General features: G+C 42.9%; 1 protein-coding gene across 7 annotated transcripts in view; it reads right to left on the reverse strand.

Moving 5' to 3' along the window:
- ENAH (ENAH actin regulator) overlaps positions 1-14,538 on the reverse strand; it is a 94,839-nt gene extending 80,301 nt beyond the window's left edge. For 2 of the 7 annotated variants that reach the window (XM_057398826.1, XM_057398824.1), the window contains exon 1: positions 14,279-14,538. In XM_057398826.1, the coding sequence (XP_057254809.1) occupies positions 14,279-14,283 (5 nt within the window). In that variant the 5' untranslated portion in view covers positions 14,284-14,538. Of the gene's footprint in view, positions 1-1,721; positions 1,813-14,278 lie in introns of those variants that run through there. The other 5 variants (XM_057398831.1, XM_057398830.1, XM_057398829.1 and 2 more) reach the window with 4 other exon arrangements.
- Positions 14,539-20,408: the final 5,870 nt, after the last annotated feature.

A 20,408-nucleotide genomic window follows, 5' to 3' on the forward strand; every position in this document is an offset into this window, starting at 1 on the left:
CTTAAAACAAAAGAAGAAAGAAAAATCAAGATAGCATGCACTACCCATACACTGATAATTTCCCTCTGGCAACCACTAACATGCAAACAGATTGTTGCTTTATCTGATGCATCTTTTTGCTCATTTTTGATGGCCACTCCATTATACCATGAAGCAAAACCAGTACAAACCCAAAGTAGAAGATGGGAGGGAACAAAAGGAGAAAAGTATTGTTTGTTCCTAGCTGTTGATTTTTGTTCTTCATCTTTTTCTCCTCCATCCCAAAGCTGTAAGGGAAAATTTCTAAGGAGATTTTCTTTTACCCTGGACACTGTCAGCAAAATCATCGCTGTTAGCTGACTTGGAGGAAAAAGGAGAGGATGGGCTACACGGTAACAGAAACTGAGAGGTTCCTCTTAACTCCCACATTACAGTTGGATTTAGGGTCCAATTAAAAAAAGTGTAGGGATAGTTTAGACACAGGAGGATAAAAATAAACTGATTAGTATTGTTGAGCATTTAAATTCTACATGCTCTTTGTCCTACAGCCAGTGTTTTTAGAGCACCCCTTTTCTACTTGGAGTTCCTCAAAGATTTACCCAATAGCCTACCAACACTTCTAACTTAAATCTCAAATTTCCCAACTGCTTGTGCACACTCTAGAACTTCTCCATTCTACACATCACAATAAGCCGATTTCATTAGTCACAGATAAAATTGTTGGCTTCGCAATCAAGTTACGTTCTGCCCCCCTCCTCAGGAAGAGGAGGCAGTTTTACAAATTCCTACTCTTTCCTGTGCCAAAAGATACCATTAAAAGAAGCCACCCCAGCACTGAAAGACCACAGGCAGCATTCTCATTCTCACCAAGCAGTTCTGCAACAGAAGCAAAGATTCATCTACCCAAGCCAGAAAGCAAAAAGCCCCCAGGCATCCCCATCCACATCTTTAAATCATTTCTATGTAACAAAGTGTTCAGGTTTGATCTCACCAAATACAGAATGGCATAAGAATCAGGCTCTTCTTTGTGTACACAGAGAAATGTTTTTTATTGGGTCTGCTTGAGAACCGGCACGCAATGCTCTGGCATCAAGCTCTGTATTAAGCAGCAGACTACAAGAAAGAAAATGGTATTATTTAAGGCTGCTTGCTCCTTTAACGATGCTTTGTTTCTTAGAGGCATCCTCCTTGGCAAAGCAAGCAGGAAGACAGTAGAGAGGTGTTCTGAATCTTCCCCGTCTTGCTTTTGACTCTTCCTTTTGACTTCTGCTTTATTACTAAGCCACACACGAGCAAATTTACAAAACATTAAAAACCCAGTGACTTACAAACCTGCTTCAGACTGACGACTTAAAATGAGATGTTCAACAATGGCGTATTTCAGCTCTAAGAGCAGAAAAAGTGACAGTATTTGACCTGCTGATTTTTGTACCTGACTTTGTTTCAGTTTAGATTTTGTAAGCTGGCTTTCAAAATCCACAACAACATTTGGAGAACTGCTTAAAATAAGATGGATCATTATATAGGATAGACGTCACAGCACGTAAGACAATGCATGCGTTTCATTCTTAAAAGCACAGTATTAAAGATCCTCAGCTTTCAAGTTTCTGTATTTCAGTCATCGCTATCGCATGACAGCCTTTGAAGCAAAGATCAAATTAACATCCTTCTAGCTCTCAAATATTATTTTTGCCTTCTTTTCCTCTACAGAAGCCTAACTAGATTACAAAATAATGCCTTACCAGACGTTGTTATTTGTCCATTACTTAATTACTGGTCCCAGAGCCACAGAACACACCCTAAACATTTATTCCACAATCCATCTAGAGCGAATGTAGAGTTTGGATGCTGAGATTGGTCGGGTTTAGCACTGGGGGGAGCGGGGGAGGTAGGGAGGGGAGGTGTCAACATATTCAAATATCAAAGTCAATTCTAATCATTAAAAATTAACTGGGTATTTTAGTTTAAAGATCCATATACAGCCATCTGCATTAAAACTTTCCTTGCATCACATTTAAAGGTTTTCGGAATTCACAGCCTGAAGATTTTTCCCCACACAAGGAATTTCTCCCTTTTGAAGCCTTAACATGCTGCTTGGCAATACCATCCAAGCCCGGGGAAGATCACCACCACCCCTTTTTGTCTGGTTGGAAGCTCGATTGTGTTGCACAGGTATCCCATCCACCCGAAAACAAAGAAAGGCTCTCTGCAAGTCCACTGACGTCACTGCAGCTCCAGCGAGCACTGGAATAGCAACTCCAATGTACACTTCATACTACAGTCCTTCAGGAAGCCAGAACCATACCCTCCTGTTACAGTATAAGATGAACGTGCAGAGAGATGTGCCGGGAATACAAATTTAATATATCCTGTACTAAAGTGACATTCTGTTTGTTGCATAGCAACAGGAATCTACTGCAGGAAAACAATATGGAACTTTCTTTTTTTTTTTTTTCCCTTGCCAAGCTACAATTAACCCCAGTCTTCCCGAGAAACAGAACATCCACAGCATAAACACTGCCCTCCTCACCAGTCTAACCAAAGATGCCATGTCCAACACTCACCGGTTTACATCAAATGGATTCCATACGTTTCAATGGTGGTAGGGTATTGTGGTGCTGGGAGAAAATCCACTGATACAGTGCATACAGGCAGCAACATTTTAATTCTGTAGTAATGCCCAAGAAAAAGTTCTTAGATGCACAAAATTTCCATTCGGAAGTGTGGAATGCTTTCATCATTTTATACAAGGTCTTTGTTGTATTATATGAAAACATTAAAGCTCTCATTCAGGAAGAAAAGCCTACGGCTTTATTTCTAACTGCTTTTATTTTGTTTCGTGTGTTTGTTTGTGGGCTGGTTTTGTTTCCCAAAAAAGAAATGAATTAAAATTAGCATCAACCCAAACTATTTTGAATTTAAGATCCGTCCTGAATTTTGAAGCTAAATTATGTATGAACATATGACCCATGTTCCTCTTCATGAAAGAGAGAGTTTTGGGGAAGACAGTTTGAACTGCATAAAATCTCTCCCCCATCCCCAAAGAACAGGAATACTACGATCACCCAATTGATTGGGAAATGGATACTTTGATACATCAGTTATATGAAAATATGCAATGCCAACTAGAGAGAATTCTCTTAGGTTTTTGTTTCTTTGAGCTTTTGTTTTTAAGCCTTCGCAAACAAGACCATGGTAAACTCCCTGAATTACAACCAAAATATCTAATGCCTGAGCTTTGGGGTCAGTCCACTCCCTACACCCACCCCAACCACACACATGCTTGAAGACAGGGAGCTCCGTTCGGTTCAGCAGGAAAACAAAATACAAGACATTGAACACCGAGATTGCCACTGTGTAAATCACCAAATCTGAAAGCATTCCTAAGAGTTACATTAATAGCTCAGTCCTCAGCCTAACATCACTGACAAAATATGTGCAATTTACTTAGAACAAGTTAAGGAACAAAGTCATGAAAGCCTTACTATAATAAGGCCCAGATAACATAAAGCACACCATGAATGAACAAGCTTACAAACACTTCCCCATTTAAAATAGCTAAGGATTTCTCATGCCATACAGGCAATTCTCTCCCTCTTTATTCACACTAGTGAGGCACAGAACAGACCAGATAGAAATCAGATACCTGACTGGAGGTGAAGATTGTACATCGACTGTGGGGAACCCTAAACAAGTGAACACCTTTGTACAGAGGCAGCACAGAGGTTAAGCATGTGTGCCAGGAACAGTGTTTCCTTTCTACTGCAAGGAGGAGTGCAAGAGGAGAGGCTGCTTGGTTTGCACCCATCTACCCTAAGAAAAGGACACACATGAATTGCAGGCAAGATATTCAGAGTATTTAGAACTGGCTTAACTGTACACTCTTCTATCCTGTGATGACTAACCAGAGACTTCAACAGGACAAAAATAAAATCCTACTATTGAGTATTACTAAGCATTAGTCATGTCTAGATGCAACCCTTGCAATGCAATCCACTTCTACCTGCATCTTACGCATTTACTACACTAGTGACCAAGACCACAACCCCACAAAAACACCACAGTTGGACTCCTCAAACCAGGCACTCCAAGCATTCATTTTTTTCCCCAATGATTCCCAATAGTCAGATGCTCCAAAGGAAAATACATCTTCACACAGGAACAGTAACATTTGAGAAGTATTTCCAGTGGTTTACTTCCTGGTATTTTCCTCTGCAAAGCAATCTCCGCTTCCTTTATGCGGGCATCACCTTTGCGGAGTAATGGAAAAATAAATGGCAATTTAAATAGTATCTTATGGCTGCTTAGGTGATTGTTTTAAAGCACCTAATGCCGTATTCTTTGAACTAACAATTACACCAAATATTGTTACTTCATCAGACACCAAAACTATGAGCTAAAACACACAGCAACATTTACCTGTACCCACAATGTGCCTGCAACAATCCACACAGTACTGAATCTCCACATGGTGTCTCCAAAGAATTGAGTAACTTTCCAAGGAACTCAGCACTTGAATGTCTGAAAGCTTGCCCAGGTCCTACTCCCCACCAATGCAGTAGCTGATCTAATAAAAGATATTGCCTCTCTGCATAAAACCTTTGTCGTGTTTATATCCTTAGACCAACACAGCTACCGCAACAGCATTCCTAACCCAGAATGCAACCCCTGTTGCATGCCATTTTACTGCCATCCATTTGTGGATTTAGCTACTGTTGGGAACAGTGGCAGTTACAAGAACATAGAACTGATTCATCAGTGAATAAAAAATGTACAGCAAACAAAGATATACAGGAATACCCTTGGGTTTAAAGTCACCTTTAGAGCATGCCAAACCAAGTCCACGATGTACTGTTCTTCCAGCTTCACAAAAAGAATAGCGAAAGATACTGCCAAAATACAAGATGAGGTCCCTGAATTCAGCAGTCCAGAATTCTTCACTACACAACTTGGTTGTAAGGTTGGATGTAAAGTTCAGCAGTAATAGTTTTGAGAGTAATTTGTATATGACTCAGTTTACTGAGTTGATCACAAAACTAAAGGTGACTAGAATCATTATACCATACTGGGGAAACGAGAACAATGGTACTATCATAATCCTTGAGATTACAGCACAACATATTTAGGATGCAAAATCTGTTTGATTTACTTCTTCTATGTATTTGATGCTTTGGTCTTCTGCCGCAATCTCAAGTCAATTTTCACCTGAAACCCATTACTGCATTTCCACTCAGTAGCTGAAAACCCAACAAGACCAGTGAAATGATACAAAAATCTCATTCTCAATTACTCTCCAAAACACGTAACACTGAAGAAGCGGCTAAGTACCAGATTCAACTTCTGCTTAAGTTTATTAGCAACAGCTTACTACCTGAGTGTTCTAGTACTCTTCCTTCTACTCATTAGACATGGCTCCCCTGCTGGGTTTCTGAGATGAACCTATCTCCTCAGCCATCTCTTGGTCAGAAGAGTGTGGGACTGGGGACGTCTTTCACATCTTCACTCACCCCTCAAACAGCAGGCTCTAACCAAGAGAAGTGCAGTGGCTACAGTACACAGCAACTATTGTCTCCATACTCAGTTTAGACCAGATGGTTCATATCTTACTGGAAAGGCAGTCCTGTTCAAAGTATGTTTGTTTCATATACATACATCCATTGAATGGAGACACAAAGTATCAGCCACTTCCTGCACCATCCTCCTGGTCTACTCACGCCAAAGTGATTCTGCTGCACATCAGTGTACAATATTAAAATACAATCTTAGCTTCTTGAGTTCTGACTATATACAAAATTCTATCAAAGCAGTATTCTGAACCACAAAAAAAGTACTTCTAAATGTAATTTCTAATGAAAGTCAGTATTTTTGCTAGAGTAGTACATAACTACAACCAGACTATACCTGCTTTAAGTAAAATGTCCAGTGATTAGGCTTATATATACATATATAAATACTGAGCTGTGGTGCTGATCATTTTCATAACAGTGCTGTCATTCACTACTTTGATTTATTATCTCTGCCATAATTAGGTTCATTTGGATTAGATTTCACTGTTTTGGCAGTCTGGCTGCACCATCTATTTCAGATAACAGATAACAATGTTTCTTCTTCAGCTGTGAAGTCCATTTAACTCAATCCACAAGTAGCCCATTGCAGTCTTCTGAAAATGGGCTTTGTAAATGTTATCAAGAACACAGTACAAGTTTTCTAATGAAGCTTTACTGTGTTCAATTTTAAGTATAAATCCAACAAGTTAGGAAAAAGAAAATCTGTTGCATTAACTTAGCCTGAGTACTTTTACAGAAGAATCAGCATTGTTTAATGAGCTGAGGTTTGCCAAACAATCATATGCTTTCCTCAAATATCAGCAAGAGTTTGATACAGGAGAGGAAGTAAAAGGTGTAGACATGACCATGCACTGTTTCTAAAAGACTAAAAGCTTTTGAAAGAACTCAAAGAAGGGGAAGGAGATTTTCATAGTACAGGAAAACATACAGAGAAAACAAGTTTTCAAAACAAGTAGCAGTGTACATGGTTCATAATAATGCACTACTGACATGAACATCTACAGTAACTAAACTCCTGCTAGCCTAGGCTTGGAAGCTTGGTACCCAAAAAAGTTCTATCTAATAAAAGCTATTTCAAGAGCTATTGATTTTGAGCAGCAACACTACCAGGTTCAAGGCCCAGATTTACTCAGAGCATATGCTTAAGTCAGACTTGCAAAGCCAACCAGAAAGCTGAATGGAACCTAAAAATACCAACCGCCTCTTTCCACCAATGCCAGTAAAAATGCCACTAATACAGCAGTATTGAAAGTTCTGTTGAAAATACATGGATTACAACTGAATCCTAATCATCTTCCCATTTAGTATCTGCATTTGCAATTCCACACAATAAGGAAAATATGTAACTGCAATGGAAGTCTCCACAAAACATTCAATTCTAGCAGATATGACCACATATGAAGACGTATACTGATGTATAAAACTGAAATATAAAAGCATTTACCAGTAGCCAGATAAAGACCACAATAAAACATTCCCTTAACTACATACCCTTCAAAGTGTTCCAGTTAAATATCTGGTACTACTGTATGGTAACCTGCAACAAAGTGACAGCAGTCAGTGGCTTAAAAAAAAAACACATTAAATAATGAACTATATTAAATGAAATTGCTTTAAGAAGAATGACACATTACATAGGAATTCATTTCTTCTGCAAAGAAAATTAAAACATTTCTCTATTGCTATAAAACTGCAGCTAAAACATAAGAGGGGCTCTACCTACACCAACTGTTTCTATTGTTCTTTTACTGTTCTGCTAATTTCCAGGGTTTAAAATGTTTTCTCTTTTAAACTAGTTAGTTTAAAAGAGTGGAGTTAGTACGCTCAGAACACCCAACCATCTCAGCTTCTGTATAGAGTTTGCAATAAGTACAGATTACTTCGTAACCTGACTCGGGAAACAGAAAAGGAGTTTCAAATTTGTGAAGAATAACGAAAGAATGAGAGAACATTTGAAACAAAACCCTTCCCAAACTTGTCTGTGGTGCAAACCAGGAGTTCAGACAGTTATTTCTGGGCAGCACACCAGTCCAACAAAGCAGCATTTCTGTATCACCCTCTGGAGTACAGTCAGTTTCCACTTCTGTCCCCCAGACTTCAGTGGGTGTCAGCACCTTTCTTTACCATAATTTTAAAAAACAAACAAAAAAAAAAACAACAAAAAGCAAAAACAAAAGCAAAAACTAGAAGAAAAAAACCCACAAGGCCAACCTATACACTTAGCAAAGCAGCATACTAGTTTTGCACTGAACTGAAAGAGTTTATATTGTTATTCCTTTATATAAGCCAGCTTCACCAGGAGAATTTTCAATATGGGAAACTAAGAGAACCATAGAACCGTTTGGGTTGGAAAGGACCTTAAGATCATCTAGTCCCAACCCCCCTGCCATGGGGCAGGGATGCCTCACACTAGACCAGGTCACCCAAGGCTCTGTCCAACCTGGCCTTGAACACTGCCAGGGATGGAGCATTTACCACTTCTTTGGGAAACCAGCGCCAACGCCTCACCCCCCTCACAGTAAACATTATTTTTTGCCTGAATATTGTCTGTGTTTTAATGAGTCCTGACTAAAGACTACCCAGACAGCAAGAGGATCTTACTTCAACTCCTTACATAAACACCGATTCCCAAAACATGCTTATTACCAGCAGTTCAACTGGAAAGACTAATCCAAAGCAGACTGACACCACACTGTCACTACCATTTAGGTAGTAAACCCAGAAAAATGTCACATCATCTCCCAAGGAGCAGTTCCATAAGCTGTCCATAAGTGTCTACAGAACTCTAACATTAAGAGCAGCACATGTCTAACACTGTCAAAAGGTGGTAAGCATGATTTTTGCATTCTGTTTTGGAATTCTTTAAACATTAGTGGTGAAACAGCTCCAACAAAGGAGACTTGTAATAAGTGATAGTAGGGGAGAGGCTTATCAATTATTAGAACAATTAATTAGGAATATCTGAAATAAAACTCAACCTTTTTCTCTAAAAACTGTACTGGTATAGAACATTTTAATGTAAGGCAAAACTACTTCAGACTCAGTCACTTAGACATACATTTTTATTTTTCAAATTAAAAAATTTGAAAGTTAAGATAGTGCAGCCTTCTAAATGAGGAAAAAGATTCTCTATGTTATTCAGAAACAACAAAAGCTATATACAAACCTCATTCTTTTCCAGGTTTGCAGAACACATGGGAAGTTAGGGCAGGGAGGGACAGTAGGGACATAACACTGGCTCTTCATCTGGCAGGTTTAAACACTGACAGATACAGAAGTGCCTTTGCTCCCCTATTAATCCCAAGAGAGATGCCAACAGCACAAGAACATAAGGTGGTTTTATACAACTCAAGAACTAGTGGGAAAGGCAGGCATGGGGTGGGGGAGTGAGGTGGATACCATGCAAAAGTACTTAAATATATTGAAGCTGCTCAACAACGCTCGTGTGACTTCTGTCTCTGCTACATTTACTTTTAGCTACTCCTAAAAGTCAACTTTTTTTTTTGACTCGTACATATAGAAAGCACGTATCTTCTGCTTTCCCTGAACACTACAGCACTCTTAAAACCTAAACATGTCTGTATGTTTAGAGAGCTGGCACATGTATTTCTACACTGCTGAGTGGAAGCAGGCATGAACTGTCAAGAGCAGTTCTAGATGAAAGGTCAAAGTAAAGAAGGGAATAATATCTGTTTCACAAAATACATTTGCTTTTGAGTAATGAAAGCAAATGACTGTCCACCGATTCAAAAACCTACTTCTATAATAGCTCTGCATGAAATACACCAGCATGGCAAGAAGCAGTCCTCAGTAGGAATTATTTCCAATCACATGCCTAAGGCAGCACTGAGATACGTCACTCGGGGTGTAAGTGTTCTAGCAAAGCATCCACTGAAACAGGTGCTGGAAGAATAATTCCTCTCCTTTTTATGGAAGCGTGGAAAAAAGGCTTTTACACTGCAGTGGTCTGAAGTAGGATGTTACTTCACCCAGGCTTTTCTGACCTCCAAGAACAAACACCACGAAGCCCTGAATCAGAGACAAGAAAAAAACCACCACATCTCCTTCCAGAGAGCATTCCTGAATTATACACACTCCCAGACTGTTTCTAATTTTTAGAGGCTGACAACAGAATTGCTAAGATGGTCATAAATAGCTGTTTCTAAACCAACTCTCTTCTGATTCCCGCACCCTCCATTCACAGAGTCATCTTTTAAAGACTTATACTTTTACTATCAAAATAATTCACTAAACTATCCAGAGACCTGGAGGGCAAAACAGTTGTCAGGTTCCATATCAGGTGGGCAGAAACAACCCCTCCATAAATTACTTGCAACTGTCACAAATAAAGTGCTAGCTAAAGGCTGCACTTCTATCAGACAGATGACTCAGTCCATCTGTTAGTTTACTTAAGCACAAGCTAACTAACCTGAATACTTGTATCCACCTGAAAAAAAAACACCACCACAACCCTGCTACACCACCTATTTTACTCTTGAGATATGAGCAATTTTAGGAACTGTACTGGTTGCAGTTATGTGTCTCCAGTCTAATTTAACTGCCTGCTTACATTTCAACATTATGTCAAATATTTCTCACTTAAGCTTTCTCCTTCAAATACAGTATTGAAACCAAAGGAAAGGCACAGTTCCAAAGCATAACCCTACACATTGCTATACACAATAACTTAATGCCACCATTGAAATTAATGGCTTTGCTACTCTGGTATTTACCACCTTAAATAACTGCAGTTATTGCAGGAGACTGAACTATACTGTTGTCACTAATAATACAACACTCTTGTATACCCACTTTTCTGGAAACCCTGGGAACTGTGTGTGGGTTCCTTTAAGAATTCCTAGCCCTAATAAACATACATGTTTTGTTACTTCTGCCATGCGCTTTCACTCCTGAATTAAAGACATAAAAGCTCAGTGAGTATGGTATCACATTTCTTAGCATAATGTTTAAAATGTAATGAAGGCTCACTAACCCAGGCACAAATTAAACTGACTTTTAGATGATAACATGCTTTACCTTGTGAAACAACATACTGGAGCAGAAAAGCTGGTGAATGTAAGCAAGCAGTAATTTTAATATGGCTTAGAGGCCACATATTTAGCTATTTTTTTAATATGAAAACACAAGTGAGGGTATGACATGATTTTCTAAGAAGGCAGACTCTATAGTAATTTATCTAAACACAGAATGAATGTTCACACATATAACACACATACTTGCCTGTTGCAAACACAAATGAATATCCCAGGCTCTGGAAAGACTAGAATTTAAAATCTTTAAAAACACTGTTTCTTTCCCAGTTCCTGCAACTTGGGTAATGAAATCAGCCTAAGCAGTCTGCGTTCTGACTAGCACACTAATGAAAAACAATTCTTTCCCACACAAAGACATAGATGTAGTAATCCCAAGAGAAGGCTGTACAGCTTGATTAAAAAAAAGGAAGCCAGTATCTTGGAAAGCTCATTTATTTTTATTGGAGTTACCATATAAAATGAGCTAGATACCAAAAAATTAACAATTAAAGATAATTCAGTTAACCTTCACTGTAGAACCCCAGTTCTAGCAGTAGTTCTGCTCATCAGCTTCCGTGATACTGATTTCAACATATGCTTCAATACAAGTCTGTTCACACATGTTGTGATGGGAAGTTACGATACTACTAGAACTGGGGCACCAAATTGTGCTGTTTGTTACCTTCTCCCCCACCGCCACATCCCAGTCAGCTAGTAAATGGAAACCTCACTGAATATGCCTACTCCTATGATGAAATAAGTGCATTCAGGAAGCTACACCAAGAGCAGTACTGACTTACTCAGCTAACCAAAATACAATAGGAGCAACAGGTGTTCACAGGAATCAACCCTGTACCGAAAGCCGGAGAGAGATACACACACAAGCCCTATTCAAGCTGGCACTTGAACCAAGTAACTTCATACTCAGGCTAGACCACTGGAGATTTAATATTCAAAGTTGATCAGCAACCTAAAACCCCTAACAGATGGTACTCAAATAGCATATAATTTTAATTTGAATACAAAACAGGGTTCTGCAAGAATTCTGCTGATGTTTCTGCTTTACTGAATCACTGATTATCTTAGAAGAAGATGATGCTCTTTACAATGATGTTTAATTTCACCTGACATAAGGAAAACCAGTTTGCACTTTGGTAACTGAACCAGACAAGATGCAAGATCTTAGCACGAAATCATCAGAGTTAGTTCAGGCTTCTGATGGCTGAAGAACAACAGGTTCTCACACATGTATGCGTCAAAGCAAGGGAGAGAAACTGAGGGGTTGCTGGTTTTTTTTTTTCCTGCAGCCCATCTATTTCTCCTTGCATTCACTGAAGCACCAACTGCCTACCTACCTGCAGAGCAGCAAACTGCAGAATGCAGTTTATACATTCCAGGAGACCATCAACAGCATGTCAAAAGTATGGGTTTCATATTAACTGCTAAGATTTACCCCCAGCAGCAAATAGAGGAGCTATATATATGAAACACAGGTCACTTGTCCCAGCCACAATCCTCCCCCATCACAACTTGCCTTGACCAGCAAATGTACATTAAAAGACACTGCCCGAACAAAATACAGCATGAAGCTATTGTTTAAACATGTTTCAGAGCTATACCGTCAAACGTAGTCTAAACAAGCCCAAAGAGAGAGCGTGCAGTGAAAGCTTGCCATTGTCCTGGAGTCCGACCAACTAAACAAAACAGAGTCAATTTAATAGTGCCTCCACAGAGAGAAAATACTTCTTTAACCACATCATTTTCTTAGCCTGTGTAGTTTAATTGGTACAGTTTGCTGCTTTATTCAAAAGACTTGGAGCTTCCACATGCTTCAAGCATTCTCCAAGTCAGGTTTCTTTGAGATACCTGATGACCACTCGGAGTGACCATCCAACCAAAATGCAAGTACATTTTCCTCTTCACACTGCACTCATGAGTGTGGTAGCACATTCATTTGCCTATATTTACCAACTGCTTCAAGTCAACTATTCCAACATCTAAATAAGCAACCTAAGGGTAGGTTCAACCTAGACACTTTCCTGTTATGCTGGTTAAGAGGAATATTTGTGCTCTCTCCAAGCTGGCAGAAGTCCTAGCACACGTACAGTTACATCAGTGAAAGAGCAGTCTTGCTGGTATAGCTTACTTCCCTCAGTATCACCCGTGCAAGAAAAGTACTTTTTGCCAATAAAAAAAAAAGGCAAGCTTATGGGGGGGCTTCTCAAAACATTTATGCCAACTCTTGCTGGATTAACAGCACTCGTTCTGTTAAAGACTGTCAAGATAATAAAAACAACCCACCTCTGCTTAAAGGATCTGAACTGTGAGTTTTCCAAGTTGTAACTTTTTATTCACAGGGTATCTGACTTCTACATGAGCAGCATGAGTAAGTGAAAATAAATTACCCCAAGACAAAACAAAGCTTAAAATAATGCGGGACATAAATACCTACAGTTAACAAAGAAAACTAGAGGGAAATACAGGAATGCAGTTCTAAACAAAACAGCAGGGAGGCTGTCCCCATGCCTCCTGCTGCAATGCTACCCTTTTCACTGATAATGCACACACAGCGGGCAGGGGAACCCTTAAACAAAAAATGTAATTAGGACGTTACTGCAATTTACAGAGAATTCTCATGGCTCATCATTTTTATGCAGCGCAGGAATTTGATGGTTTTCACCGTGCAAATCTTGCCCACCTATACTCCAAAGGACCTCACGACTTACAGTCATCTTTAAGACAAAGAAGGTTCAAATCCAACTGCGAGGCAGAGAGTATCGGGGGGGGGGGGGGAGGAGGAGGAAGAGTAAGTCGGTTCCCCAGTTGTCTGACTGAGGGACAGGCCTACAGGGAAGCACAACGTCCCCCAACAGACCGGCCAGCGCTCGGGCTACCGAGCCGCATTTCTCACCGGGTCCTGCACCAAGCCAGAAAGAAGATTATAGAAACGGAACAGGCACTAAAAAGAGCTGGGAGGGGAGGGGAAGGACGGGCCGGGGAGGCAGAAAATCGCCTTCAAATGAATGAGCCGGCGGGGAGCGGGAGTCCCCGGCGGGAAGGCGGGCAGGGAGGCACCCACCTCCCTCCTCCTGCTGCTCCCCGGCCCCCAGCCGGGTCCACCTCAGTGTTTACATCCGAAACCTCCAAACGCGACACTTTCCCGGCTGCCGAGAGGGGGATCCCCCCCCACCCCCCGGACGCCTCTTTTATTGATTACACAGGGAAAAGCCCCGCCGCCGCTGCTGCTGCAATGCAACACGCGCCCGTTAAGGCGGAGGGGAAGGGGAAAACCACCACCACCGGCAGAGAAAGAAAGAACCCGGGCGGCGGGGGCTCTGCGCGCACCAGCCCGGGGGGAACCCACCGGAGCGGGGCCGCCCCCCGCCCCGGGCCCCGCTGCCGCCCCCCGAGCGCAACTTCGTCGCCGCCGCCGCGGGGGACGGGGACGGCGGGGCCGCCCTTCCCCCACCCACCGCTAACAATGGGCCCCTCCCCCACCGCGGGGCTCCCCTCAGCGCTGCCCCCTCCCCTCCGCCGGACGGGCCCCCCCTCAGCACGCCCCGGTTCGGGGCTGCGGGCCGGTAGAGGCGGGGGGCACGGAGCACTCACATACACACACACATACATACATATACACACACACACACACACACCCCTAGGCGCCCCGCCGGCACGCCCGCTCCGGGGCCGGCCCCTCACCTCATGGTGCTGCCCGGGGTCGGGGAGCCGCTCCCGCTTCCTCGGTCGCTCACGCTGTCCCCGGCTCGGCTCCTCGGGCGCTCCGCAGGGGCCGGCGCGTCAACCGGTCAGCGAGACCCGCGGCTGCCGGCACCTCCCCGCCCGTCTCCACCGCTCCCTCCGCCGCCGGGCCGGGCCACACCACCGCGGGGAGCCGGGGGGTGGGAAGAGACGAGAGAGGTGGGGGAAAGGGGCGGGGAGGAGCGAACCAACGCGCGGGAAGGGCGGGGGGGGGGAGGAGGGAGGAAGAAGGAGGAGGAGAAAGGGCGGGCGGGGGGAGCGCGGGGCAGGCCGGAGGCACCGGCGGGGCTGAGGGCAGGGAGCGGCGGCGGGCGGGGGGCGCGGCGGCGGCGCGCACAGGGGCACGCGAGGGGCGGGAGGAAGGGGCGGGTCGCGGAGGCCTCGCCCACCGCCGCGCTCCCGCCGCGCTGCCAGCTCGGGAGGTGAATGGGGCTCGGCGGCCCTGTGTGGGGCCGGGCGGAGCGGCGGACGGGACGGCCTCAGGTGAGGCGGCGGCTCCCCGGGGGCACTGCTCAGCCCGGCCTCCGGAGGAGCTCCCCCCGCCCCGTGCCATTGTCCTGCGGGCGGGGGGACAGGCGGGGCACGGCTCGGCTAGGCTCCGCGACGAGGACCTGCTGCCGGCCGGGAAAAGCGGACCCGGGCTCGCCTCGGATGGGCCCCTCCGGGCGGCCCTGCCGTGACCTGTAGCTACCGGAGAGCAGCGTCCCGGAGCTCGGCGTCTCCGGGGGCTTCGGGCTCGCTGAGGCCGGTTGTGAACAATCCGTCTGCAAACCCTTCCCCTCCGTTCCACGTCCCGCACCGGGGTCTGCCCAGGCAGCCGGCGCTAGGTACAGAGGTAGCAGCGGGGTCTGTGTGTAGGAAAGCAGTGCATAACGCCTCAGAGGGAGCGGGCAGGTAAACCGCTCCCCGGGCGTGCGGCCCTTCCCATCGCCGCTCTGAGCCCTCGGAAGGCTGTGGCCTAAGTAGGCATGTTTTCGGGAATACGGGAATGTTACTTCAGCTTTGCACCTTCCCATAGCCCCTGTGTCTGTGGCATATAAAGATTCACGCTTTGCTTTCAGTATTCCCTGTGAAACTGGCACATGGTACACGTAACTTCAACCCGGCTTGTGCTCAGCTCGTTTCTGTCACAAGCGGAATACCCATCCTCTTTCATCTCCGTTAACACAAGTGATGAGCAGCTATCTCTGCAATTTTGCATTTTGGTGCTTCTGCATCACTGGTTTCATTTTTCCCTGACAATTATCAGCGTTTCCTAGCATTTAGTTATTTAAAATGTATTGCACACGAGCAATAAATGTATATATGTATCTTTTTTATAAATTTCTAGACTTCTATATAAAAAGGTAAAAAAAATGAGAAAGACGTATACCTTCTTTGTATATTTCTGATCTAGGTTTCATACATTTAGGGGGGTTTACCAGTTAAAACCTCTTCCTTGTATGGTATCAGAGGCAGGGTCATCCACTGTCAATTAATGGGGTCAGTAACACAGTAAGAGGGAAGCTAGTCAATGAAAAAATGGCCAATTGTCAAAAAACACTGATTCAGGAGAAAGGACAGGCTCTGAAGCTGATGAATAAGGTTAGTAAGAAAACGAACATGTTTTTACTGGCATGGGGATGATGTCAATGAAAATGTTGCAGCAGAGGTGAATCACAAAATGCAGATGAGTAATCAGAAGAAAAGCAGCATCGTAGCCTTAAAAATTAAGCACGCACCTTTGACAACAATGTAAACGCAGCCTGACAAAGGGGAGAAAATGGAATCTGGTGAATAAATTTACCTTCATTGCTTCCAGCAAATACTGAGGACTCCAGTGACTGACAGTGGACCTCAGTTCTTAAAGGAGTCCTGAATTTTCCAAGATCTGAGCTTCCTATCACCAGAACATCCTCCAAATCAAAGGCTGGAAAAGAAGGCCATTCTGATAGTGAAAAGTAGCTTGAAGGCAGCCAAATATAAATGTTAAGATCCATATCAAACTCGTATATCTATGTGTCTGTGTAGATATGTTAAAGATAGATGGCTAGTGGGCTTCAGCAGATACATCAGTAGAAGGAATGGCAGAGACCATGAGAAGAAGGATTTTGTCCTAATATCCCAGTTGTTTTGTACCATGAAAAAATCACAGTCAGAATGCGACTGTTCTGGTAAAACTGTTTGGTCATATTAGTCAAATCTAAAAGAGGTTTGACAGGTATATAAACCCCACTGAAAGTATGTCTGGGCTGCAAGCCTGCCTGAGAGGGAATGAAAATAGCCAGAAGCTGTTACTCCCACAAAATAACTATTATCGCTATTTGTGTTATATTACTTGGTGTTCTTTGCCAAATCAGATACGGTCATAGCTGGATTTCTCAAGACGTGCTCCGTGGTACAATAGAACTTGTCAAAATGCCAGGAGAATCATTTTGCATGCTGGCATCGCAGATGTCACCGAGTGCAAAGTCATTCTGGACGCTAGCTTAGTCAAAAATCCCATTGAATTAATCTGTAACAAAATACTAAATCTGCAGTAACTCATATTAGCAGTTACATGAGAAGGAGGGGAGCCAAAATGATGTAGGGCAGAAATCAATTATAAATGTTGAGTGCCTCTTTCTTTCCAGGTCAATTTAGCGATGTTATTGTCAAGAAATTAAAGTATTCTAGCAGAAGAATGGGTTGGTGTCATGTACATGTTTATGATACTGAATTATGCATTGAGAAATCTGTAATCTCCTGTTGCGGGCCTGCGGGTCCTTAAACTGGAATCGTTTGATGTGTCCAAGTCACTTGGTGCGATTCTGCTGTTATCTTTCTCGCTGACAGGATCCTCCAGCGGCACAGCATGGGTGTTAATGCCCTCTGCATCACCTCCCACTGCTGCCCCTTCTTCTGGCAATGACAAAACTAATGTGGCAGAAAGCCTTCGTAGCTGGTGGTGTCACACTAATAACCTGAGGTCCCTGACAACTTACGGGGCAGAGCCACATAACGAGTCTTCTAATCTGTGTTTGTGCCTTCCTTCCTTCAGATCCAAGCAGCTCAGGATACCCCAAAGCCCCTTTGCATCCATCCCTCTTCCATTTTCTGCTGCTCGGCTGCAACCAGGCTAAGCCAGCTCAGGTTGAGCAGTATGGTGTGCCTCCTCTCCAAACAACCCAACTAATAAAGGCTTTCTGAATGCTACAGGAATGGCTCACCCAGGCATAAACCATAAGAGAATGTGTTTCTGTTTAGTATCAGCCAGATGCAAGAGGCTTGGCAGGCTACTCCTTGAGCAAACCCAGCCGAGTCTGTCGCATCTCGTCAGCATGGATCACCCTTAATGAAGGGTCATGAGGAGGATGCATGACTAATGTTCTGGAGACATTTGGGGAATCCAAAAGCTTCAAAAAGCAGAGTAATCCTTCCTCTTACAGTAAGGTTCCCCCCATCTTCTCTGAAACACTCTCCTGCTTTGCAGTCTTTGTTTCTTTGGAAAGTTTGTTTGTATTTAAGAGGAAGAAGTAGCTGAGATCTTCGTATGTCTTACTACAGTCAGTGTCCTAGGACAACAGCACTTACACAAGACCATTTTGACCTTCTGTGATGATCTGTAAATAGCACAACACAGGATACGCAGTCAGAGAGGTTTCTGGAGTGGGGGGAAGTGGGTTTTTCTGATGGTTTGGGTTTTTTGAAGGGCATTGTGTCTAGAATTTGGGTTTCAAATATGTAGGGAAACACTTTTTTATTTCACTTGTTTGGATTATTTTCCATAGCACTAGTATACTAAGGAAATGCAATTTACTATATAGCAGAAGTGAGAGAATTGAAACCACAAAGCATGAGCTTTCCCTCTGGTAATAGTGAAGGGCTTTCCAAAAATGGTGAACTAAAAGAACATGGCTCTGACAGTGTGCTCCTGTTAGCATCTAAGATTATCAAAACAGAAGTGAATTAAGTAATTTAATGTATTATTCTTATCAGTGACTACGCTAATCTAATGGATAAATACATCTTTTGCTCTGGATCAGACACTGAGCTGATGCCTGAGTCAATTCTGTGAGGTCATGGTTAGCTGAACAAGATGAGGCTCCGACTACTATATAGATAGTTAAAATATACTGGCTACTATAATTCTTCCTGGCCTCTTCTTTCTTTCCATCACCCCAAAGTCATTTTCAATTTCAGCTTGCCATGAGTCAGCCGACTGCTGAAGTGTTGCACAGCAGACCATTAAAGGAGATGCTTTCAACCAAAAACTCTTTAGCTTTATTTTATTGATGAAGTTCTGCAGTATTTCTCAACCGTCTTCTGGGGAACAGGGAGTAAACAGTCTCTAAAGTTCTTTAGGAATGCTAAAATAAACTATTATTAGCATGACTCAGCAGATAAGGACAACAGTGGCCAACAAGGTCTTTCCTTAATGGAATAAGATTTGTCTTCTGTTGTAAAAACACAAAACAACATCACCAGAAAAGGAAGCAAGTCTTTTAATATTAAACACAGACCTTTGACTTCTGAATATGAAGCTGTGTCTTCCTACCAGCATATCCTGCTCCTTACTATACAAGTAAACTATAGATGTTCCATCGAGCACCTTCAAAGTGGAATAGAAACTACAGCTGAAGCTTTCCACTGTGTGTCTTGCCACCAAGGTTCCTACCGTGCCCCTCGTGCTGTCAAAAAGCATCAGCAAATCTAACCACAAGCCTCTGTAGATGTGACTCTGGAGTATGGTACGTACCTTTCAATCTGTTCCCAGGAGACTCAAAGATTGAAGTGAAAATTCCTTGAATAAAAAGGGGTTGTTTCCCCCCCCCCCCCAGATTTATCATTTAAAAGAATTTGTATTTTCCTGCAGGCTATTCAGTGAGGGCTGAAGTCTCTTTGTGTAGCTACTGTCTATCAGGTCTAAAACAATGCGTTGTGTACTAAGTGTAAAAATGCTTTCCTGATGTTCTGATACATTATGATTGTTGTGTTCACCCTTGTCTTTCACTCACCTCCACTCGGTTGCTGACTTTTGTGGTTTCTGAGATGACATGTTGATTTAGGACCACTGCGATAGACCAACCTCATCTCTTACTTTCCATCTAATTTTACACTCTTATCCCCTAATGGTCTTATTTGCCACCACTCTGCCTTCTTCTTATGCATTACCAATAAATTTATTTATTGTGTTCTTTGCTCTCCCTTGCTAATGTCTTAGAACAGATTGTACTCTGCTGCTTTATCTTATGCTGGAGGAAGGTCCAGGCACAAAGCTGGCTCAGAATTTGGTTAAGACTGTTTTGAGCCATCTTTTCATACAACTCCAGATGATTTATGTTTCAAGTTTCTTAACTACAGCCAAGGATTTGGGCCATTATTAATTGGTCATTATTAATAATTGTTAAATGCCTACAGCGCACCTGTAGCATAAAAAAAGGGCAGATTTCTTGCTCTTACTTTAAGGGGGTATCTACACTGCAGTCTCCCATATCTGAGCTAGCTTTAACACACTTACCTCAGTCAGCTGGTATTAGCTATCAGGTACATTCTAGCTGAAGCTGCCCTGAGCTCTGCAAGCAGCTGCTCATCTCACTCCTTGGCCCCAGCACCAGCAGAGATTTGACTTTAAAAGAGCATGTTCTCTGCACCGTACCCCTTCATCCCGTCCAAGTATAGGTAGAGAGACGCCAAAGGAGGTGGTGTAGCCTTTCAGTTGGAAGCCTGTACCAAATGTCACCAATTTAAAGCTACCTTGCGCTTCGCAATTTGTCTTTAATGGACAAAAAAAAAAACCACAGAAAAACAACAAACAATTGCAAAGCATCTGAGAATATTCTACTCTGACTCCATTGCAAATATATTCTGTCTTTTGACCGTCTTTCTCCTTTCTCTTCCTTTCTATTTTAGATGACTGACAACACACTTACTATTGCTGGTTAGTTTCCATTCACTGCAAAGTTGGAATAACTTATGATGGAAGTACTGTCCCAGTTATAGATGAATGACAGCACTTTTACTATAGCTGGTTAGTTTCCACTGACTGCAAAGTTGGAATAACTTGCAGTAAAAATAATGTCCCGATTATAGATGAATGACAACACTTTTG

Source organism: Pezoporus wallicus, unplaced genomic scaffold, assembly GCF_028554395.1.
Source record: "Pezoporus wallicus isolate ANWC-B61680 ecotype Strahan unplaced genomic scaffold, APGP_CSIRO_Pwel_v1 contig_5231, whole genome shotgun sequence".
NCBI lineage: Eukaryota > Metazoa > Chordata > Aves > Psittaciformes > Psittacidae > Pezoporus > Pezoporus wallicus.